Source organism: Haliaeetus albicilla, chromosome 4, assembly GCF_947461875.1.
Source record: "Haliaeetus albicilla chromosome 4, bHalAlb1.1, whole genome shotgun sequence".
Taxonomy (NCBI): Eukaryota; Metazoa; Chordata; class Aves; order Accipitriformes; family Accipitridae; genus Haliaeetus; species Haliaeetus albicilla.
The window spans coordinates 11273232-11298201 of record NC_091486.1 but is presented as its reverse complement, the minus strand read 5'-3'; the positions used below and the strand labels follow the sequence as shown (position 1 = coordinate 11298201).

Genomic DNA, 24970 nt, shown 5'->3' with positions numbered 1-24970 from the left:
GAGAAAGGGCACTAGTGCACGATGCAAACTTCAGCTCTTTTTTGAAGCCATATTCATTACTGTGCTACAAGTGAACTTGGCAAGCACGGGTTTGGAGTGCCTGCCTTGGCAGCTGGGAGTCCTCAGCCAGGGTAAGCATACAGCCCCTCTACAATACTTTTGCCACAGAAACAAAACCTGGAAAAAACAAGAGCGCTATGCTGCCAGGGCAGGGGACTGCTGAGGAACTGCCTATGGGGAACTCAGGACGGGTAGAATCTACATCCCACCAACGAGGTACCACAGGGATCCAAACACGATGACGTCTTGCAACCTCTAACATCAGACTGGCTGTTTATCTGGATGTTGGACGAGAGGGTGAAGTCCAGGGAGTGTTTAGAGTCCTCTTTGGGAGGGGTGGGAAGAGCAGATCCCCTGTTTGCCCTTTCTCTGGTGCCTACCCCAGGCTCGAGGTCGTCTTCAGCTCCGGCGGCTGTGCTCGCCTGGTCTTGGTGGGAGGCATGGGTAGCCGGCTGTCCTGCAGCAGGCTCTGCCAGCCTCCTGATTTCTGGCTCTTGGGGATGCGTGCTTGCTGCGGGAGGTATGTGCAGAGCTGTCGAGAGCAGAAGCAGTGCAGGCAGCCTTAATCACATTCTTCCAACTCTGTTTCTCAGCAGGGCACTTTTACTCCAGGGCTGTATTTCCCCTTGATTGATTACCTCTGCCATTGTGGGGCTGACATCTTACACGGGACTCCTGCTTGGTCCCTTATCATGGGAGCATGAGGAATGATCATTCCTCAGCGACACCCATCGATAACAGTGAATAATAGCTGGGAAGGGAGGCAGACGATAGTAGGAACATGCTCAACAGAGGTGCTGTTATTCTTGGGACAGGAGGCTTCTGCAGAGGAGGAGGAGAGCTTGGAGGGTGGACGGGGCCGTCCTGTCATTGCTGATGCTCTCTAGAGGTCAGCAGCTGGAGAGAAACGTTGGCTAAGGATGGTCAAAGCTGGGAAGGAAAAAAAGTGAGGAGGGAAAGGGATGAAGTGAAAGGAGCTAGGAGCCACGCTGGAGAGCATACAGACAGCCCGGTGACCTCTGGTGCACGAGGGATGAAGGAAACAGACTGTGATTGAATATGTGGACCATCTGGGTGATCATCTTCTGGATTTCAGCTGTCCTGGTAGGTGCTCAGAGCTATTTATTCCCAATTGCATGGAATCACATGTAGTCTGAGTAAGTGTACCTCTATCTCATGAAGTCATGGTGTCTTTGTTTAAAAAAATCTGTGTAGAAGCTGGGATTTTTTTATTTTATTCTTGCTTCTGCTGCTTCCTGCGCTAATTGACAGTGGCCAGATGGCTAGATGCTGGATGCCTCAGTTTCCCCATCTATATAAAGACAGCAGTGTGCCTCAGTTTCCCCATCTACATAAAGACAGCTGTGTTCCTAACCTGCTTTGGTAAACATAGCAGGTTCTGTGATGAAGGAGAAAAGATTTGATGCCATTTATGGAAGCTTTGCTGATTTATGCCAGCAAGCAATCCCCTAAGGGGGAATGCCCACCACTACCAATGCCTCCCTTGACTCAGGTTGAAGGAATACAAGGTGATGTTTGACCCACAAAGTTTGGTTTCTTTCTTTTAGCTTTACCACTTTACTGGGAATTTATGTGGCAGATTGTCACTGCTGAGCTCTGGGTGCTCAGACCGGCTGGGAAGGACAGCTGAACCTGGGCTGTGATCTCCAGGTGCTGCTCACCTTATTCAGATTTTGAAAGCATATAAAATCAAGACTGAAATGTGTCCAGCCTGGGTGTGAGAAGTTGGGAAAGGATCAAACTCTCAGCAAATGTAAAAAATCATTGTTTCATTGCAACTAATGGAAAAATCAATCTATTTGTCCCAGCGGGGGATTTGGTTCACACTCTAAGAAAACCTGAGCTCTGCCTAGACATTTTAATTGCAGACTGAATGCAGTCTGCAAACTTTTTTGCCTTTTAATCATCTTCCACAATTAAAATAGTGACTGTGATGGTTTTCTTGTCATTTTGGTTTCTTATTCTTAGGTAATGCCTGAAGGACTCTGTAAATAGATGTCATTGCTCTGGGTGCCACTGAAAGCATCTCCTTCCACTTGTTCTCTTTCTAATCCTTCAAAATACATATTTTGATTTTGCCAGGCATCTTTTATTCTCCTTTAAATCCTCCCATTAAACTAAAACCACTTACTTTTGAATTAAGTGGCTGTGAGTTCTGTGGCTGCAAATATTATTTATATTAAATAGTGTTTAGATCCATTCATTTCACATGTTAAAAACTGTAGTTGGCTGTTGCTGTCAATACCACAAACTGCAGCTTTCTGCCCGTTCTGGACATCTAGTTATCACAGCTATTTGTGTTTGGAATGGTTTTGGTATCTTATATTTTCTTTAAACAAAGTACGAGGATGTCTTGACCCCTCAAAAAAAATCTGACAGCCTGTGAGCTGTTTCAGCGAACTGTTCAGGAAGAGATGAAGAAGCGGCACGTAGAGGAACCCATTTTCCTCCTCGATTTCAAGGCGCGGGAGCAGGCTGCTTGCTCCCGGTTGTGGACGGTAAACATGAGGGAGACTGAGCGCGGTCAGTAGCGGAGCGGGATTCTCTGGCCGTGGCATGGGAAGCGGGATTTCGCATCGCTCGGCAAACAGCCGTGCCGGACCTGGAATGGCCCTGCTCATGCCCAGCCTGCCCCGTCGGATGCCAGCGTCGGCAAAGACTGACCAAGGAAAACAAGGTCTTTAAACCAGCACCCGGAGGCTCTCTGCTTTCTCTGGGTTTAAAATCCTGTTACCCCCATGTTTATTACCAGGGAGTGGTATCTATCTGATCAGAAGAATAGGGTGGACATCACTTGGGGGGTAAAACAGTAATTGTAAGCATTAACTATACCATATTCCTGCCTGAGCAGCGCATTTTATGTAAGAAAATAATGCTGCACCAGATCATCAGGGTTGTCTTCACAGCTGAATGTGCTAAAAGCATGCACCCTCATTCTAGCCGTAAAGAAATAACGCAGACTTTAAATCTCTTTCTAAAAAAAAAACTTTCTTAGGACCTACGTTCCTTGAAAGAAAGCAGTGCCCACAAGACGCATAGCCTTTTTTCAGATTAACAGTTTTCCTGTTTCTGAGATCGTTACGAATCTGATTGCTAGCATTTATTTTTACATAAGTTCAGTTTCAACTTGAACGACCCACATGCAGACCACACCGGGTCTGTTGGCTACTTCAAATGCTCAGCACTAACACTGTTTTTTAATGTGTTTTCAAGGCGACTTTTGGACAGAGCTGCTACAGCAGAAGTATATTGTAGGTCTTAACTGTCACATTTGTACTTGTGAACTCTGAAAATGTACTAGATTGCTTTACTATTGGTAATCAAATGGGAACAATAGGGAATGATAAATAATGCATGTTTAAAAGAAACTGTCTATATTTAGAAATTATCAAATTCAATGTTCAGCTAACAACTGAATAAATGCAATTACATTTCTTTAGAGATGTTACTCCAGTCAGACATTTCTATTTTTTTCAAAGATTAAATGGACTTTAAAAATCTATTTTTTCAAATATTACATGGATTAAAAATGCATTTAAATCTTGCATCAGAGGATAGTTTATTTCATCTGAATTCTTTGCATGTGTGATTCCAGAAAATTCATTACATTATGCAAAACCTAATGGTTTTTAGTTTATTTATTTCGTGATGCACAAAGACAAAGGAGAAAGATTTCTGAATTTAAACACAACAAACCAATTAGATGAGGCATGATATGCTGCTGAAAAGATCAAACTTTGTTCAGAAATACAATACCCAGAATACTTCCAGTTGAAATGAATGGGAATATAGTCGCTGATGTCTGTTAGGCTAAAATTTAATTGTAGAAAAGTAATAGTTCTCATTACAAGCTTTTCAGTGATCATTCTTTCTCCTAAATCTAATCTAAATGTGATCAGCAATGCTACAAGATTGATTAGGTTGAGTAGTAATATGATGCTGCCGGATTAACTTTTCCTACACAAAGTACAGAAAAAAATCTATCATCTGATACTTTTCAAATAATACATCCTGATGACTCACTTTTAATCTTTTAAGTATGTGTGTGCATATACCTATGCAGATATATATATCTACATATAAGTTCTACAGTGGGAATTTATAAAGATTTTTGGGTTTGTTCATGAGGGAAGAATTAGATAATTTGTTATAATAGGAACCTGCTTATATTCAGTATTTTTATTGTCAAAAATAATAGAAAATGGCAAAAACAGTAAAAGCACTTTTTTTACTGCAAGACATAACAACTGGGACCTTGTCCTGCAAATCATTTTGCAATGATTTTTAATACATGCAATTTGAACAGTTGGTAGCTGTTTCGTACATTCATTTTAGTCCAGTTACATATAATATAAACTGCGCACTTAATTGCTACATCAGGATTGAGTTAAGACTAACATTTCCACACTGCCTTGTGAGAAAGGAGGATGGGGCAATATGGGAAGGTGAGAAAATGACCTTAGGACAAATTGCTGTCTAGGTTCTCGCAAAAATCTGGGTGAGATTCTGCTTGCAGGTTGGCTCCTACAGCTTCCTGATCAGCAGCAGTGAAACAGGCTTGGATGATCTGCAACCAGTGGACATATTTGAATCACTTGTGCCCAGGAAAATGACCTGCCAGGTCTATGGTTTAACACTACCAGGGGCGAGTAATTAATTCTCTGTTGCTCTATGACAGTCCAGCAGTGTCCTTGACGTTTCTGCGGTCTTGTGGAAGAGCATCCTGCTCATGTACTTAATATAGCAGAATAACACATTCATTTTTCTCAATAACAGTAATGTCAGCAAAAGGGAGAAGGCAGAAACTCAGTCTGTGCTTGCCGGCTGCTACTATAAAAAAGCAGACTTAATTAGGAAAATTGACTGTGTTTCAAGAAAATTGACTGTATTTCAAGGAAATATTGCCCACAATCAGTTGATAGGGTTGCATGGGGAATGGGAGCATAAGAAGGGTAAATCCTATCAAGGGGAAGTAAGTTTTAAGAGGAAAAATTATTCCACTGCTTTTAAAATTTGCAGATCAGAGCTGTCCCACCTGTCTGTGACCTTTTGAGTGTCCTGAAAAAGGAGGAAGAAAACTGTGCTGAGACTCTCTCCTTGGAGGCGAAGAACAGAACGGCCGAAAACGACCTGCTCCTGAGCTCAGGTAAAGGCTGAATGAATGTGCACAATGAAAACTGCTCTCAAGTGAGCTGGGTGGCCTCAAGATCAGATACCCCCACACTCCTTCCCATAGGAGGCATGGACCTTGTATGCATCTCTCATTTAGGAGCAGAAAACCAGGTAAGATCTGTTACAAGGCTCTGAGAGTGGGATTTTGACCTTACTGTGACAGAAGAGTCGTAGGAGCCTTCAAACTCAGCTGCTCAACTGCAGTCCTCACAACTGGGGAGCACACCAGCAACAAAATCTTGCAAATTGCAGATGATTTGGAATTCTTCTTATCTTGGACAAGGGTATTTTTATAAAGTCAGCCCAGCAAGTGCAAATTTACGTAACTATATGTGCCTTCAAAATCAATGAATACGAGCAGCCAACATCTAAATCACTTGGCCTGAAGGTCCTCATTGCTTCCTCCTTGCTCTAACTTACTGTCACATAACAGAGCTCTTGCATTTCAGAGAGCATTTATCATCATATAAAGGAGTTTTTTGGCCTGGGAAGGTCTTGTGGTACTGAGTCCTCATCATGCAGACAGCTTTCCTTTCTCAGCTGAGCAAGTGCATTCGTGTGCAAGGGGTCTCAGCGCAATAACTGCAAGCAATTATTGAAGCTTGCCTATGAACTGTTAGCTCCCCCAGGCAGCAGCTGGGTCAGCATCTCACAGAGTACGTTGCATGGAGGCAACAGATGTCACTATTTTTTGTGCGTGACCAGTCATCGCCACTAAGGATGGGTTTGTGTCATTCACAGCATCTCGCAGACTGAACTGTTTCTGGGTGCCTTTTGTGGACCATGACATGGCAAGCTCCTCACCAGTGTGGGAAGTGAAGGAGCTTCCATGAGATGTGTGTGTGCAGGGTGTCCTGGCCAGAGATAAGCTGCCGTGTGGAGCAAGAGTTGAGGCTTTTTCTTAGTTTCAAATACTTCCTCTCTAGCAGAGAGGGTTGGAGATACAGAAGTGTTTCACCATGACCTGGCCCAAGGGCAGGACTCAGAGAGAGGATCTATTGCCTGGTTTCTTCAGATGCCTAGCATTCTTCTCTGTCTTTGTTTTATCCCTGTGAGCCTTGCAGACTGATGGGTGTGAGCACAGCTTCAGGGTATTATGCCTATGGAGCAGTGGCAGGGTACTTTATGGCAGGTTGCCACATACTCCAGAATACAGATCTGTCTCATTGCATATGAGAATTTTGATGGTATGAATAAATCAGTTTTGTTTCTTTCCTTCCCTGTTGCCCCCCACTGAAGAGGAGGGTGGTTTGACAACCTATTTTTCTGCTTTGATCCTGTGACATGGGTCTAATGTTGAGCTCTGCATTTCCTCTGCACCAGAGCTCCAAAGATGCAAACAAGTTAAACTTCACAGGACCATGCAGGTGTGAATGAGCACTAGCATTAGCAGGCAGTACTGTTTTACAGACGGTCTCATTTTATCTCAGTTAAGTAGTAGCTCTTCAGCAGAGACTTAATCTAGTTTTAAGTTGGATCCAAATCTTAGAAATTCCCCTGAGGCATTTTGTTACTGGAAATTTTAAAACAGGATAATTCTACTCCCTGTGCCACTGTCCCCAAATCTACAGAGAGAGAAGTACAGGACTGTGTTAAATCTTTGAGAAAGCATTTCCAATGGCTGTCAAAATTGCCCTCGTAACTCTGCAAGTCAGATCAAACAATGCATACTGCTGTGGGCTCAGGGCTACCCAGATAGGAGAAAAGTTTAAGCTGAAAGTGGCCAGAGAGACTAAGCCCCTTTCTGTCTCTGTAACTCTGCAAACACACCTTCTCCTGGCAGTGAAACCCCAGAAGAATAAAGAGGGGTGAGATGCACATCTTTCCCCAAGTAATGGCACCCAAAGAGAGAGACCAGGAATTTCCTCCTGCTGGTCTTCTACTCAAGGAGGCTTTGTTACCTTGGTAAACTATGGAGTAATGCTTTTATTCTGGGAAATAATGCATCTGAAAATACCTCCAGCCTTTGATTATCTGCACATCTGAGGTCTGTGTGCAGAAAATCCCATACAGGGACGTCAGTTTGAAGAAGAGAGAAACAAAGCTCTGGGGATTCAGTGCATGCCCCCAGTGGGTCATGCAGGGAGAGAGAAATGTGGCTTTGCAGACAGTAGGTTGCCTTTCATACCCCATCCTTCCTGCATCTACCCCAGAAGCTTTGACTGGTGCAGGCAGGAAGAAGGGCAAAGCAGGGCACAAGCTTCCACGGTACTGTCTCTGCTGCAGTGCTCGCACCTCTGTGAAAACGGCACAAACACACAGGATTAGTTGCTGGTGCATCAGGCACAAAGTACCTGAGCAGTAAGTGTTTCTTACCCTCCTGCAGTATAAGGAAAAAGGGACTCTGCCTTTGCGACACCATTAGCTTGGAGAAGGGAGGAGTGTTACATTAATGTAACCCAACTCAATAGTTATGCTCTTTCTTTTGCATAAGCGAAGATAGGATAATTCTCTCAAGTGCAAGGAGCAGGGGAGGGAAGCTGCTGGAGGTCTGGGACCTCTGGTCGTGGTGACACTGTGTATTGCTGGTGGGGGGAATGCTCTGTTTGCTAATTGAGGGAGGTCCCAAAGAGCCCAGGGATGTCAGGGAGGTGCTGCTGGGCTCTGCCTCCACCCAGGAGGCTCTTTAGCTAGGTAGGGGTGGGTGTCACTGGCTTTGCTCCCTGAGGAATGGCAAGAAGCCCACCTGCAGGCGGAATGGCTCGTCTGGTTTTTATTTTCTCCTCCTGGGCGGAGACCATCCCAACATCATAATTTTGCCAGGTTTTTCTGTGCAGAGTCTGATTTGGGGGCTTATGCCAGTGGCGTTGGCATGAAGGTTCAATAACCCAAACAACGCAGCATGGCTGGGCATAAATATCACCCAAGGCGATGTTTCATTTGCCATTAAACTGTTGCTTTTAAGTAAATGGTTACCAAGTCCTATAAACATTGGTACAGGGAGGACACCAGAGCTGAGGTGCCCTGGCTGTGAAAAGCTCTGTACTTCCAGGCACTAGGACTGTTGTGCAGGATGAATCAATAAATTTCTAGAAATGTAAATATTTTTGTTGGGCTAATGGAGGCTGGCCTTATAAAGCACGAAGCATTTGAAGAGAGCGTTCAGCACTTCCTCCCCTCTGTTTTCAGTGAACGTGTAGGGCATTCGGCACATGCCAGGACCCACCAGGTGTGGGGTGGTCCTAGCATGCTCCAGTGGCCTCTTTTTTCCGCTGTCACGTTACAAAACCCACAGAGAAGGCTTTGCTAAAACCAATGACAGTGAGCGGAGGCAAAAGGGAAACAGCCTGAATTATTTCAGCCTATGTCTGGAGAAGAGCAAAATAAGAAAGGCCAGGATTGCAGTTTCTCTGTAGCACAAACGGCATCAGCTGTAGGTCTTCTCTGTTAATGCTCTGCACCACAGGCCAAAATTCATTCATGCCTGCTTCTAGCACCCAATCAAGATGTCTAAGTTGAGGCCACCATTGTGCTGTGCTCCACTGACCATCAGTTCCCTGATGCATCTCTACCAGCCCTGCAAGAAGGCAAAACAGACAAGCCTTTGGAAAAGCCTCTCTCACACCCTGACTGTAGGAGGGGACCATGACAAGCCCGGCCTTAAAATAAGCAGCCCTTGCACCTAACTGAGGGAAATGGGGTGAATCTGGGCAGTGTCAGTCAGTCCCTGCAGCTGACAGAGGCCTCAGGTGGCAGATGGTGCAGGGAGGGCAACTGAGCCACAGGCTCATGCCTGCAGAGAACCCAGCGGGACTCCAGCTTCAGTGGCTGCTCTGAGATGGGTCCTCCAACTGTCAGAGGCCTGGCCTTGGAAAGAACAACAGTACGGGCAGATTTTGCCAGAATATTGGTGTGTATCCATGTTTTGCCCTGGTCGGTAAATGTGATGACCTTCCCTTTACAGTCCCAGGGAGTGAGAGCTTGGCAAAGTTTTGCTCTCTTGCAGCAGAAAAGCCACTGAGACCTGCAGCCAAGCCCAGCGAGTGGTCTGTTGGCGTTATTCACTCCAGTACAGTCTTGGCTATAGATAATGAAAGAGATGAACAAGCAGAGGAGTATTTATGGTGATACAAGGATTACATTGATATTGTTCCTCTCTGCCCTTTCCCCAGTATCATTCTGAAGCTGTTTAAACTCCTAGGCAAGTTGTATCTTTTTCTTGAGGGTGACTCAAAGTCATATTAGGGTGGCTCAAAGTGGAAACTTTAGGAAAACTGAAAAGTGAGCTAAAAAAGTCACATCTGGTTTCCTTCATCTTTCCAGGGCCATTCAATAGTTACCAGAACAGAGACGGGTAGCCAAGGGCCTGATGCAAAGTTCGCAATGCCCCGAGCTGCTCTTTGTCTGGCTAGTAGAGACCACTGGAGACAAGGACCGGAATGGGATGGGCCTGGAGCTTGCTGGGGCTGGTTTGAAGCAAGCAGGACCTGCTCTGTCCCATCCAGGTCTCGACAGGTCTCAGCAGGACTTGCTCTGTCTTATCCAACTTGCTTTCCAGAGTACCGAGCATCTTTGTTCCTGTGGCCCTTGGGAGACGTTGCATGGTGTTTCGTTGCTTGGAGACGTTTCATAGAGTTTCACTGTTGGGAGAAGTTTCATGGTGTTTTGTCACTGGGAGATGCTGCATGGTGTTTCGTTGTTGCCCCCCCAGGCAGATGTGCTGGAATGTGGGATAACATGAGCTGCTGGCCTTCGTCTGCTGTGGGACAGACTGTCAATGCTCACTGCCCTGAATTCTTCCAGATGCTGACTGGGAAGAAAGGTAACACTGAAAATATGCTTTTCTTGCCCAGGTGTTTTTTATGAAATATATTATTTACAAAGATGCCACTGTCAGGTCTGAACTTGAAGTGAAATTGTGTCCCCGCTTCTTTTAAAGACCAATGGTCACTTAGGAGCTCTGTTTCTAACACTAAGCTAAACATGGGAAAGCCTGGAATCAAAGTAGCAAGATGTTTTAAGTGTTTATTTTTCTTAGCCAGGTGGAGAAAAGTGTAGCAAGTAAATGCTATCCTGAAAAGCAGATTTGTAGCATAGTTTCTTAAGGGAAAGAGTTTTCTCCACAGTTTTCTCTGTGTTTATGTATTTTTGCCTGTCTTTCCCCTTCGAATAAGTCCTAGAGCCAGTGGCTGATCTCAGCTGAGCTTGACAGGGACAGAACTTCACACAATGTTTAAGTTCATACAAATTTTGGCAAAACAGCCAGCCAAGTAGAGGGAAAAGATCCCTTTTTTGCCTCCATCAAGAGGAAATCTGCACTGGGGATTCATCCCTTGGCTGTGACAGGCTCCACATGAGTGGTACAAAAGAGATGAGCTGAAGCAACGTTTGTTGTCCTTTTTCTGGGATTTCTAAGATAGAAATGAAGTGAAATTTATTCCCAGTATGCTACAGTAATCATGAGCCATTAAGTAGGAGTTTCTGCCTGCTTTCTGTTCATTTCTACTTTTCAGCAATGCCCAAGAAATGTGCTTACATTTCTCTTTAGTGAGTTAATGATTCAAATCAGAAGAGGGTTTTGCATTCTTCAGTTATAGGACACGGATTAATGAGGTCCAGTACTTACAGAAAAGCAGACAGATGCATTTTATGGAGGGAGGAATGGGAGACAAAGTATTAGATTGTCTAATAAAGATTAGATAAGTCAGAGGAGAAGCACTTAGTGCTTTTTAAATAAAATCAGACACAAACCATTCAGATTAAAATAAATACCCTGCTGTTTTCCGTACACACAAACAGTAGCTGCCCATTGAATCCTATAATCTGGTTTAAAGACAGAGGATAAACTACACAAAGACACAGATCGCTGAAGAAATCATCTGTCTGGCATGCAATCGCAAATCTTTACATAGTGATACCGGCCCTTAAATGCATTAAATGAAATCCCTGCTGGTACAGCCACTAGAGGGAACTGCTCCCTGCCTCTGGCCTTCGTACCGGGAAGGAAAACAGGAATTTGTACATCCAAAGGTCATAATTAGATCTCAAATGTGCATTGCGTTATCTTGGAGATAGTCTAACAGCAGTAAACTTTACTTGTCCTTCTTATCGAGAAGCTGAGAGCTGAACCACTTCTGATAAGCAATAATCAAAGTCACAGTGTTCAACACAGAAACCCAAGACGTTCCATTGGCATTTGCATCTTATTTCGGTCTCTGCATCTGGCATCTTGGGTCAAAGTCAGCAATAGTTTATTCTCCTTCTCATAGCCACATTCTTCTCTGATTTTGTACTGCGGTTGGCTTGTGACTCATGCGTTTAATTACTGCTACAGTCGTTCCCCTGTTTTAAGCAATTTTGCAAAAGAAAAACAAAGATCTGTTTGCTTGAAAAAAAGGCAAGTTTTCTCTCCTCACCACTTACAAAGCAAATGGGCAGCCACAAATGCCAAAGAGCCATACATTAAGGGACACAGATAGCTCTGAGCTCTGACCAAACCCTTGTCTCAGTGCTGTTGAGCTTTGTGCTGACATCTAGACTTGCATTTGCAGCCCAGACTGTCTGGCCCCTTCCCACGTAAGAGACCAAAGAAACAAAGTAATCTGGAGCCAAGTAACATAACTGAAGTTCACATCCAGACCTGCACCTTGTGTCTCAGGCAAGAAACGAGGAAAGGTGTGACAACTGTGGGGATTCAGAGGCAGAGGAGAAGGCCACATCAGATGGCCTCAGTTCCACAGCCATCCCTTTAGCCAGTGTTCCCCCTTGCCTAGGCAACTCCCAAAGCCTCCCAGGCACCAGTAAATACCAAGCACCGATCATTAGACAGACTGCAGACCCCGAGTCTGCTCTGAGTGGGGCATGCTGCAGTTTCCCTAGTGTGTGTGTGTCACCCATAAGCAAGTAGCATTGCTAAAATTTTGCTCACGTCCATCAATATGCCCTCCATAATATCCCATGCTTTGCATATAACACAATCGCATACACACACCAACACAGAACTTCACCTCTTCTTGTTTGATCTACTTTGACATCCTCAGGCAAAAAACAGTTACAGGCATGTTTACAAGCACAACACTCTGCTCTGAGTTAAGTATATGTGTCTTAATAAGATGAAGTAGAGAATTTGCCACCATACCACTCCCTTGCTGAGTGCCAAGGCAAATTGGGGAGAACTGTTTGGGAGAGCTGTTTCTCTCGTGTTGTTGCTGCATTGCATCAGGGCATAGAAAACCTGGCTTAAAAGCAAGCCTGGCCCTTTCAAAGATACTAAGCTGGAACAAGATGTTCATAAAAGCATCGGAGTAACAGTCTGATACTGACACACCCAGAGCTCTTCCCACTTGGAGGTCTCAGCACGTTTGCTGTGCCTTGCAGTTCTACGGCGGTGAGTTCAAATCAAGTGCAGACATGCTCTCAGGTCACCAGGATTAGCCCAGAGGTAGCAGGAGCCCTGACTCTGTCCTGACAGTCCCAGCAGAGCTCCAAAGAGCATAAACCAGTGCCAAACACTGCTGCATGTGCATCTCTCTCTGTTCCCTCAACACCGCGGGGATGTTTTGCAGGAACTGGATGCCCTAGAGTCCCCATGGCGAAATGTGTGGGCAAAAATAGACTTTTATGGTGCCTTCTGGCAAGGCTTCTACTAAGAAGGGCTGCTGGTTTTAGGCCCTAAGTCCTTGCTAGTATTGCCATTACTGGAGCAAAGCCAGGATTTCACTCCATGTTTCTGCAGAGTGGCTCCTACCTGATAGATTAATGTGATTAGGACAGCGGGTAGTGGTTTTACTTCTTTGTAAAAGTTTCTCTTCAGTGCATAATCTACATGCTTGCTAGGGTCATTTTCTTCCAATGAGATTGTAAGGTGTGTAGGGCAGGACTTCCCACTTCCACGTTAGTGTCAAACATGAATACAGACATGTTCAAACCTGTCCTATTCAACTATATGCAACTCGCTGGGGATCCATCTCACTCAGCTTTAGGAGTCTAAAAGTCAGACGTCCTAGCAGAAGTCGGTCAGACAAACTGCTCTCCGTGGATGTCTGTCTGAAAATGAGATTAATTCTGCAAATGCCTCTTTTTCTCCACTGACTAGAAAGACAGCCACGAGGGACACAGTTGGACTCGAGCATTTAGATTTCAGAAGTCTAACTTAAGTGAGGGGAATCCCATCTTAGCCTTTAATTTTTAAGTAAGCAAGGAAATCAACAATGTAAGATAATGCCCAGACCTGGCTGTGGGGAGAAGCCTTTTAGTTTTCATTTCAACCTCACCAAAAATCTGTGACCATCTAAAGTTTTGTGTTCTCTTCAGACCATGACAAACCACAGTAAGGAGGTGGGAGCATTCAGGAAAGTATCAAATTTGCATGGAGTATGAATCTGTGATTGAACAAGTCATGTGTTTGCTGATCCTGGAATACTGGCCAAGAAACACCAGATGTACCGAACAGTATTATTTATGTTGCAGTTAATAAAAACACATCCATCACAGTCATCCCTGAGTGGGCAAACAATATTATGACCCACACAAGTACACCGGGCAAGAATCAACATAATTAGCTCAGCTGCATTTCACCTCCAGCTATGCAGAGTGCACTGCCTGGGGGGAAATATTCTCTTTGCGCTTGGAGCGACCCTACACCTTGATGACTGACTCCCGAGGAGAACAAAGATACAACTGGAAATGATCACACCTGGTTTTGTCTTTTTTTGTTGTTACCACACAGGTTTTGTCTACCGAAACTGTACAAGCAAGGGTTGGTCAGACCCATATCCGAGACCTGATATCGCTTGTGGCTACAATGTCAATGACACGACAAACGAGGCGAGAGTGAGTCTGAGTGCCTGTAACCACAGATTCCCTGCTTTGGGGCCCTGGGGGAGGAACACGTTAAGGAGAGACTGAATGATGTTATGATTTAGCTCAGGTGGGGTTACTGTTACAGGTGTTTTTCGGTATAAATGCTTCCTCCAAATGATCAGAATGGGTTGCTCAGGGTAAAGCTTCAGTAGCTGATTTTACAAGAAAATGTATTTGTTAAATAGGAGGAGACAAGACACATTTCTCTTGGTATGGGCTGATTTCTACCAGACAGTCAAAAGTTAAGGTGTGAATGTATGTTCCCCTGCAGCGTTCCTATTTCATGACTCTGAAGACCATGTACACCATCGGATACTGCACCTCCCTCGTGACGCTGACGATAGCCTTAGCGGTCCTGGTCTCTTTTAGGTGAGGAGAAGCATCTCTGGTTTGTGTTTGGCCAGGACTTCTGGTCATCTCAGCCGACACAGATCCTTCTGTTGGTTTTCAGGGCAAGTTAAAAATTTAAGTGTTTCTGAAAAACCTTCACAGAAGTCAGTGACAAAAATGATCTCTGAGTCTTGTCTCCCAGAAAATGTCAGGGCTGCTCCTCATATTGTGCTCTCCTGTCCTTTCCAAAATGTAGCTGGATGTGTTTTGCAGCCTGGCGTTCAGACCACCTCTCTGCTGAGGTCTTCCCATGACTTCAGTGTCCCTTGGGCAGAGTGTCTTTCCCCCTGCTATTCTTTTCCCCACTTGAGACTGTGGCTAAAACTCTGCTCCAAGTGCTGCTGCACTGACTTCTGGGGAGGTGTTTCAGGTTTACAGCAGCGACCTGACAGTCGGCTTATCTTCACGCATCCTTATAACCTGGAATTTGTACTTTGCTGCTTATTCAGTGAAATTAATTTTCCTTACAGTAAGTGTCAGGGTGGCATCTCTGGGCAGAAGGAACCCCAGCTACTTTGCAAACTCGTCTTCAGGCTGCATGGCCTCCAGACCCAGATTATGTGGAGATTTAATACAGAAAACATTGCAGGCATAAGTGCACTGTGCAGGCAAACCAAATAAATCCACCCAGGTGTGGATAAACACCTTGGGTTCATGTTACTCCAGAAAGGAGGGAGGGAGACTAGATCAAGCATTTTGGCGTGAAATCGCAATTCTTGCGGCAACCTTCAGCTTGGTTTAGTACCTGAGTGGAGCAGATGTGACTTCAGCTTTTTAAGGTCTTCTCTAGGCTATCCCTCTTGGGAAATGCATTAGTCTTCCTTTCAGAGACAGAAAAACAGCATTCTTAATTTGTCAGTTTAGCATTAATAAGGATTGAAACCTGCTGTTCACAGCCACAAGCTACCTGCATTGGCTAGGAATGTAACTTCACAGGATCTTTCTCTCTTTTTGTAACAGAAGACTTCGCTGTACAAGGAACTACATCCACATGCACCTCTTCGCATCGTTCATTTTGCGAGCCTCGTCCAACTTCATCAAGGATGCCATCTTGTTTTCCTCTGAAGACACGAATTACTGTGGGGCATACACGGTAACCCTCTGCCTTCCAGCTTGCTCCACACCTCAGTTTCCCAGCAGGATCCCAGCAGTAGCTAGTGTGCAGGGAAGGAAATCTTTGTCTCAGCTTTCCATTCAGCATGAGGAGTTATAGGAGAGGAAAGGTATGCCCTGTCCCTTCTCCATGGCTCGATCCTGCGTGTTGTTCCTGGCTGAGATTTCCCTGTTTGGGGGGATTCTGTGGTGTGAGGACACAAAAGCAGCCCAGGCTGGAGCATACATGCAGAAACCCAGGTGCGGTTCCTCCTGGCTATAAATGCCTTTACAAGTATTGGAGCAGAGGGCATCCAGGTCAGTCTGAAGTAGACACCTGCATTCATCTTCTTGATTGCATTGACTTGATGGCCATAGAAGACACCAGGAGTTCAGCACATTGACCAGAAATGCCTAAACAATGGTGTCTCAGGCTGTGAACACAGGATACACAACCTGGGTGGAGATGCTTACATGGATTTTAGATCCTGGTAGGTGGGGCTGGCAGGAAAAGTATGAGAACACATTAAATATTGCTGACTCATACTACAGTGTGAGACCCTGATAGCAAGATATGAGTTTGCACCCCAAGAACCTGGAAAAGAAACCTCCCAAATTTTGAATAGTTTTTTCCTTTTTCTTGGCAGCAAAATATCTTGAAAACTGGAGGAGGCGGGGGGACCACTGGAGATTATGTTCAATGCTTTAAACCAAAAGATAAGAATTAGGGAGGGAAACAAAACAAAACAAAACAAAAAGGCTTTTTTTTCCTTTTACCTCCCCAGTTTTGCTGGATCTTTGTTGCTGAACATTTTGAGCAAATTTTAACTTGTCTTTATTGACCCTTTTTCTCAGGAAAAAAAAGACTAACAAATACATTCATGTGCTTCTCTAAGGTGATATTAGTGCTACTGATACTAATAAGGTCATGATAGTGAAACTTCTCTAAGTGAGACAGTAACCCAAACCCATGTGTCCATGACACATTTGGTTCTTGTTAGTGAGGCAGTTGAGTAATGCATTTACAAGTGCCAGTCCTGCTTTCTTGTCATGTGAACGCCTGTCTCAAGGCCACCTGTTTAGTCCCCTAATTGCTATAAAATCTCTATTTCCCAAGATTTACTTACAGCTCTCTCTTTGTTAGAAGGTAGATACAAACCCAGGCAGAAGCTAATTGTCCTCTCTTTCCTCAGGCTGGGTGTAAGCTCACCATGGTCTTCTTTCAGTATTGCATCATGTCTAACTACAGCTGGCTCCTCGTGGAGGGACTGTACCTCCACACTCTCCTGGTTATTTCTTTCTTCTCGGAAAGGAAGTTCCTCTGGCAGTTCATCGCCCTCGGATGGGGTACTGGTTCTCCTTTCAGTAAGAATAACTGTGAGTTTGTTTTGCCTTTGGGATGGGCTTGTGGAGCAGTAACTAGCTTTTCCAATTGCAGGTGCCCCAACCGTGTTTGTGGCTGCATGGGCAACTGCTAGGCAACTCCATGAAAATGTCGGGTAAGCTGCGTGGAGGGGGGTGGAGGGGGGGAAGGTGGCATGCCGGGGGGAGCACGCGGCCCCTGCGCAGGCTACTCCACGGGGTCCTGCTCATTTCTAACCACTGGCAGCCAAGCAAACCAACCACCGCCCTGCTGTGCTACAAGCCTGGATCCTGGTGTGGGTGGGAGTAGAGGTCCAGCTGAGCAATCTGAGAAAAAGCCTCAAATTTCATTTCAGCATTTTCAAGGGTAGGAGGTAGCCTTCAAGTATGAACTCAGCCCACGATGTTTTCAGCATCTGTATTTGACTTTCTGATCAGTGAAACTTTGTTCTTTTCTCTTCCCCCTTCCAAAATTTTGAACAGTGGTTGTACTTTAAGGGCAGGATATACTTTTGTCCAGCGCAGGTAGACAGTTTTCTGTCAGAAACATTATACCGCTAAGTGAGAACAGGAAATTAATTTCGTAGAGGGGAATAGGGGTCTATCTGAAGTGCAAAACAGACTAAACCTCTTGAAAAGACACCAGTGTTTTGGTAACTGACTGCACCTTCTCTTCTATTTTTACAGGTGTTGGGACATTAACACTAATGCCAATACCTGGTGGATCATTAGAGGCCCTGTAGTTCTGTCTATTTTTGTAAGTCTTCTCTGGGACAAGCAGATTCAAACTGTATTTTCAAATATTGTGAAGTCAGAGATCATCTACTCAACATGCTTTAGAAGTGTGTTAATGAACTGCTCTTAGACATGTGCCTGAACTGGTGTGACACATGAATTACTGCTTAAGCAACTTATACTCAGCAGGATTTAGTCAGTAACTAATGCCCCGAAGCTAAGTTCACAAGAAAAGCTAGAGTGTCCTCCCAAGAAGCAAGAGCCTGAAGAAGATCAGGTTTCCACATCCTGTTGATTTCATATGAACTTGGCTGGCTTGTGGAAGCTTGTTTTGGACTGTTTCAAGGAAGGCTCCGGAGGAGAAACGAAGTGGCTGTACATTTCAGTACAATCGCCTTTGTGTCTCCCGGTCAATGCCCCTCTCAGCAAAGCCAAAACCAACTTGTCTTACATGACCATTAGCTTTTGTTTTCAGCAATGAAAGCAGCTCACGGGCTGCACGCACCATATGTTAGCGGACTGCAATTATACTATTATGGCATTGCTTACTGAAATAAGGCATAGGCATTGAAACTCAGTGTGAACTTGCCCAGTACAAGGCAGTAGCGATGTCAAGAACAGTTTGGTACATACAATACTCAGCACCTATGGTTTGAGCATTTGCTGGTGCTCACCTTCAGAGTCTTACGTACCAAGGGGCTGGAGCTGCTTCCTGGAGATAGTTGTTCTGCTCGACGGAGATGCTGGGGGGCAGACCACTCTGCAGTGATCTATCTGAAGTAGTACAGATAGTATTCTGTACTACTACAGATAGTAGTACAGAAACATGTGAACTGTTAGTTACTCTCAAGTAACCCGCTGACACTCCAAGGGAGAACCCAAGGGTTGGTTGAGTTTTTTGTGTTGCCAGCAGGAGCCATTATGTTTGCAAAACACAAACTGCAACACTTGGCACGCTCTCTTGGAAACTCAAGCAGCAGAGGTGGTGGGTTAAAGTTCTGCTCCCATTTACCACTGAGCAATCCTTAGCCCCCACAAGACAAGCAGAAGACCACACAAGTGATTCAGGATCAACTTAACGAGGCCACCGCATTTATTTTTCTTAATGAAACAACTCTTACCCTCCAGGAGCCACTGGGCAATATTTAAATGACAAGGCAGCCCAGGCATTCCGGCAAGGCAAAAAGCGCAATCTTAATTTATCTTTTGACGGCCACCACTAGCTATCCCCTTCCAAGTTTCCTCAAAATCCTGATCACATCTAGCTTAGTCACTTCAGGCCCTGCCTCTTTACCTAAAAGAGGCTTTTCTCAAGCCCTGAGCCACAGACAAACAAACAGCCAGACCTTCAGAATTCAGATCTAATCTCTTTATTCCTCACAGCGCACAGTCTTTAGCAGTTCAAAGGGCAGAAAATCAACACCGATAAACTCCTTTGTGCTCCTAGGCTAACATTCATAGCTGCCTGCGGCAATCCCTCCCGGCGGGCAGCCCCCCCCAGCCCCCCGCCGCAGTGGTTCTCCACAGCCACAAATCCTGCTCAGCCTACGCTGCCTGGCCTAGTGGGTTAAAAACCCCAGAATCCCCAGCCCTGAACCTCCTTTTCCTCCCAGATATTTCAGTCTTCCCTTGGAGTTCCCCACCCCTACCTCCTCCCAGCTCCGCTCCTTTCCTCACCCCTCCCCAGCTCCCCAAACTTCCAGCCCTCTCCAGACACCCCCAGCAGCCAAGACCGCGCACCTACAGTTGCTCCCTCTTCGTCCAACAATTTAGGGAACCCAGGGACATCCTGGGTCTGTCCCGTCTACAGCAGACCCCCTTGTCTTAGGGAAACCCCCCACCTCAGAGCCCCTGCTCCAACACCCACCGGCACATAACGAGCCGCCACGAAGAGGATGCAGCCGCCACGCAGAGGAGGATGCCCCATCGCGATGGTGTTTCCAGGCGGAGGGAAGCCGTGCAGGGTGTTGCAAAAGGGCTGCGGGTGCAGGTCGGCAGGCTGTGCGGGCGCAGGGTGATGATGATGTCGGGAGCCCCGATGCGAAGGGCAGATAAAACCGGGGTTGCTCCCCGGTGCTCGACGCTGGGCATGGGGGAGATGCCCGCTCAGGCTGGCTCTGCCTCCCCTGGACTCCCACTCTTTGCCTGAGGGTCAAATGAGCAGAAACAGCTATTGCTTCACCTTTGCCCAAACTGAGCAGCAGATCGGCATTTTTATGTGATACCCACCCTTGCAGAGGGGGAAAATGCAAAAGGAAGAACTTGTGTTGACTCTCTCCTGTCCCCACTTTTAACTACTTTGCCTCCATCAACCCAAACCACATTGTGTCTTTTGGCAGGGAACAAAGGGCATTTGCAGTCCCAGTTAGCAAGCGGCAGCTCCAGTGCTGCCCCTTTCCCGGCATCCAAAGTGGGGCCAGACGGCGCAGGGGCTGTCTGAACCCCACAGCCAGAAGGGATCCTACCAATGCGCCTGATCTCCCTGCCCTTTGATGATTTGCCCGGGTAATAAGCCCTGATCAGCCCCATAACTAAAGCTGCAGCAAACCAGTGGGGAAAGCAGTGAGCACCTAAGCCCAGGATGGCCAGGCAGGCTGGAGAGGCAGGAACAGGGATTGGGATGGGGACAGGGACACGGACACAGGCAGGCCAGCCCCAGCTCCTCCTGCTCAGCCAAAACACCCCAGACTGGCTCTGCTGATACCTGGCAATACATAAGTGGTTACTGGGCATTTGGTTTTGTTGTTTGAGGTTTTTTTCACGTCCTTCCTTTTGTTTTTTTCAGATTAATTTCATTCTTTTTGTCAACATTTTAAGAATCTTGATGAGGAAGCTCAGCTCACCTGAAGGACGGAGCAGTGATTTCAACCAATACAAGTATGTCCCTTAAACCGCAGCTATGCCACGTGAGCCCACTTGAGCTCCTCTTGCTCCTTCTACACTGGCTTTCCCCTCTGTTTTCATTCTCAGGAGACTTGCAAAGTCAACACTCCTCCTCATCCCTCTGTTTGGGGTCCACTACATCATCTTTGCTTTTTTCCCTGAAGATGCAAGCAGCGGCACAATGGAAATTCAGCTGTTTTTTGAATTAGCTCTTGGATCATTCCAGGTAATATTTGACAAGCTATTATTTCTTTAAAATAAGAGAAAGAGGTGTAACATATAACTCTGCAACAGAGCAGAGTCCCAATGGCAAAACCAAGCTGTCTGATTTCCCTTGAGATGCCTTATCCCCATTCAAAAGCTGAAACTGCAGTTCTAATTCTGTGACCACGGTTCTTTTATCTTTTAGGGCTTTGTCGTGGCTGTACTTTATTGTTTTCTTAATGGGGAGGTGAGTTTTGTGTATATAACATTCTTTTTTATTGCTCAAGCATGCCTCATTAATCAGTGGGATACATTGTCCAATGAATTACATGTTTTATCTGAGGGTTTTCTGCCCAGCTACCTAATGTCACTTGTGAAATACCTCCTAGACCTGGCAAGCCTAAGTAATTGTATGCCAGATGCAAACTTCACCTCTCAACCATTGCAGCCCTTTCGTAAATCAGCATTATTACTGTCTGGGAATGGAGGGTAGGAGTACCATCCTGCACACGGTCACACTGACAATTAACTGGTTCTGATGTATGGTGCTATTATCTGTCATCCCATGGCTGTTTTCTTTGCTTGATCCTTGGGAGGGAATTTATCAAAAGCTGTATCCAGTCCAAGTTTATTAGGACTCTAATGAGGTAAAGCTTTTGGAAGAGGGACCGTTTCCTTTGTGGTCATATGATAACTCCCAGGCTTCTGAGCTAGAACTTGCACTCTGAAATGATGCTGCTGGTAGAGGTGGGGGGAAACATTATCCAAACTGGGAGATCCTGAGATTGTTGGAAGGAAAAAAAAAAAAAAAAAATTAGCGCCTAGGTTTGGAAGAAAAAGTCACTTTGAAATGGAGGAGGGGTTTGAAATACTTTGACTAATCCTTTAACCGGGTTCAGAAAAAGTTGTTTTGAAAAGAAAGTCTTCATTTTTTTACCTTAGAATGCCAAAATGTCTCGTTTTTATAACTAAAATAAAAATCTTGGAAAAATCTAAACCAAACACTTACTGAGGCCAGCTAGACTCTGTCAACAGTTTCACCTGCAATTAAAAACAGGTTACCAGAAAATTGTGTGGCTGCAACAACAGTATCACTAGAAGTGACAAGAAACAGGCCCTACCCTAACCCCTTAAACTGGGGGTTAAATAAATAAATCCAAACCTTGGCAAAGGTAACCTGCTCTCTTTTTCCTGTTATACTGCTCTCTGCAATGCAGGGCTCCAAGATAAACTAGCTAACTAAGTATTTTGTGACCTTTCTACCTAGGTTCAGCTGGAAGTTCAGAGAAAATGGAGGCAGTGGCACTTAAGCAAACACTTGCGTCAGCATCTCAGCACCTCAGCGAGTAATGGAGGAAGTGGCTTAACTCAAGAGATGCAGATGGTGAGGTCGAGCCCACCAGAGCACAGGAGAGCAACCCTCCAAAGATCAAGCGTGCTTTAACACTGTACACCTGGAGGATACCTCCATGCTCAGATACACATGGTTAAGTCCCACGGACCATGCTGGGATTCTTGTGTATGTATCCGAAAGCGGGACTTGGCTGTAGATCAATGGTTCTTGAAGCACATCTGTTCATTTATATCCTGTGTAGCACCAGAGTTATTTTGCAAGGCAAAATGGGGCCAAAACATTATGCTCTTCCTTGGGTTTCTGGCCACAGTCATTTGTGTTTCTTTCCACACCAATATTTTTCAGTTGCTATTTCTACCTTAAATGTGACCTTTCATTTTCCGTGTGGCTCTCCAACATGTTCCAGGCTAAGCCAGGCTGGTGAGCTTTAGATGTTCTCTATTTCTTCTGCTGTTGAAGCTGGGAGGACGTTCAATTTTGTACAACGGAGGTTACGATCCCTCCTTCAACACAGCCCATGGGTTTGAAATGCAAAATTAATTAATCCCTAAAATTTACCAAGATTCTAAGTCTTTCTGTTGTGGTGGTGGATGATGGACACCGAGAACATAAAGCACAGCTGAGCCCCTGTTTCCTCTCTGACTGCCTATCTGCTGCTCAGGTACGCCCCAGTGACAGGTTCAGACAGCTTTCTTCCTTTGCCTCTTCTAACAGTGGAGACCTTGGAAATAACAGTGGTTCCAATTTGGATCTTCGTCTGCTTTTGAAATGGTAAAAAAGCTGTTATAGCATATTCCAAGGGTGGCCAAGAAAACTTTAGTGAGATGGGTCTTTCCTATTGTGTCTGTACCTCTGAGACTTGTTCAGCTAGTCTTTGAAGGGAATGAAAAGCCTATGAAAGCCCTTGAGACATTTAAAACTCAGTTGTACTTGACAGTACAAGGTATCTTGTGAAAAACAACCACAGTGGCTGGCAAAAATCTCTTTACAGCCTATGATCACTCAGCGAGCTGAAATCTGCAAGACTGCACACTGTAATACCCTGTCATGAGGTATATGAGCTTCTATTACAGCTTTATGTTCTTAAGGATAAAATTGTTAAGCAAATTTCCCTAGTTTGAGTGGGAAAAGGATAAAATAATTCATCCGACAAATGCAATCAAACCTCCCACTTGATTTTGTATCTGCATTTCCCCCCTTGGGGCAATTCTTGCCTGGTTTTCTTCAAGGGCAAAGATAACTGAAGAGAAAGCACTTCTCCCTCCTCCCTATCACCTACAAGACATTGGCAAAACATGCATGGTATGTCAAATACTGACGGAGAGGCATTCCCCAGCCCCTCTGCCAAAACTGCTCTAACGAGCTTTTTATTTGCACCAAACTGTCGTGGTAGACTTCTGCCATTTTACCAGAAGGCAAACATGCAGAGAAATTCAAAGGGTGCTTTCAAAGTTAAATTACCTGTGCAGAAGCAGGTTTTTGAGTGCTATTAGCACTGTTTCAAACCCCGAGATGCAGGAAAAATGTTTTTTATTTCTCTGCCGGTGCTGACAGTTAGACCGCACAGCCTGTATCCTCCCCGGTGAAGCAGGCACTGCAGGCAGCAGCACCACTGACGGCACCTTGGCAGGACGGAGGGCTTCACCTTCCCTTCAGCCTCCCCTGCCCCGTTGGCTTTGCCTGCTGATGCAGGTCACCCAGCAGCGGGAGAGTTGAACCTCTTTAAAACAGTCGACTTTGTCCGTTAAAACTCAGCCAAAGAAGCGGGATCAGTCCTGTGACCAAGGGAGAAGTGAAAGCTCTTCCGTGCGCGTTTGGCTGAAAGATCTCGCTTCTCGCTGACTTACCCAAGCCAAGCAGAGCCTCCAACCTTCCTGGGGGTTCACTCTGTCCCAGTGCATTTAGCAAGTCAGATACTTCTGAAAAGATACAACCATTAGCCTCATTTTCTCTCTGGCCTACAAATAAGACCAAGAAGAGTGAAACAACTTGTTATGTTCCCTGTCTGAGAATTAAACAATTATCAGTCAGACCAAAGCAGCTGTTTGTTTTAAATGCAAGTGCCTTCCTCTGCCATAAATGAAAAAAATATAGACTCAGAGATACAATAACATGTAATTAATTAGATCTGATGCAATTATTGGCTCTCCCACAAGCCAGTGTAAGAGCTCAGCCCTGCAAGTGTGTAGTTAGGGCCAACACTGATGGCACAAGGTCAGGTGGAGCCCAGGCTGAGCATGATACCTATTTGTACAGGAGTCTTGGTGAAACAGGGATGAACCACATGCCCCAAAATAAAACGCTGCTGGTTTTTGCATTTAAAAAAAACAGTTCTAGCATAAGTTACTGTTTTACATGGCCATTTTGGTTTTATTTGACTTGCCAGAAATAACCAAAAATTGAAGTATTCCCAGATTCTGTATTACATGTTTGCTTCAGGCATCGAGCACTGTCCTGGTTTGTATGAAGAGCTGAGGCTCCATAAAAACCCTCAGATGTCAGCTGGAATTTGCAGTCCTTGGTTCTTTGGGAAGAGCGTGTCTACTCGGGTAGGTGCCAGAAGCAGGTGGCCCCAGGTGTTACTACAATGCTGTGACCTAGATGTAGAAAGCTGCTGCCAAACACCACCATAGTGGGATGGGTTCTCATCTTGCCCATCTTCTGCAAAGGTGATGCAAAAGCACCCTTCCCTGCTGGGGATCTCTCTTGATTAACTATACTGCGGAATATTAGAGAAAAGAGCTACTTGGCTCCAGGAATGCTGACATGTTTATAAGCAGATGAAGAGGAACAGGGAAGTAAATCTCAGCGAGCAATGCAAAAAGCGGGAGATGAACGGGTGCAAGGCATGCAGACTCCAGCATCAGTGGCCTGAAACAGCTGACACAGACTGAA

General features: G+C 45.3%; 1 protein-coding gene across 1 annotated transcript; it reads left to right on the top strand.

Annotated features, from left to right (window-relative positions):
- The first annotated feature begins 936 nt into the window (after positions 1-936).
- SCTR (secretin receptor) lies at positions 937-22165 on the top strand. The gene is given in 15 exon segments (XM_009913216.2): positions 937-1008; positions 1010-1060; positions 1063-1164; positions 5101-5227; positions 9905-10015; positions 13922-14025; positions 14327-14424; positions 15406-15538; positions 16731-16884; positions 16976-17036; positions 17587-17656; positions 20420-20511; positions 20605-20743; positions 20927-20968; positions 21989-22165. Coding segments are annotated over 15 exon segments (1533 nt in total).
- The last annotated feature ends 2805 nt before the right edge of the window (positions 22166-24970 follow it).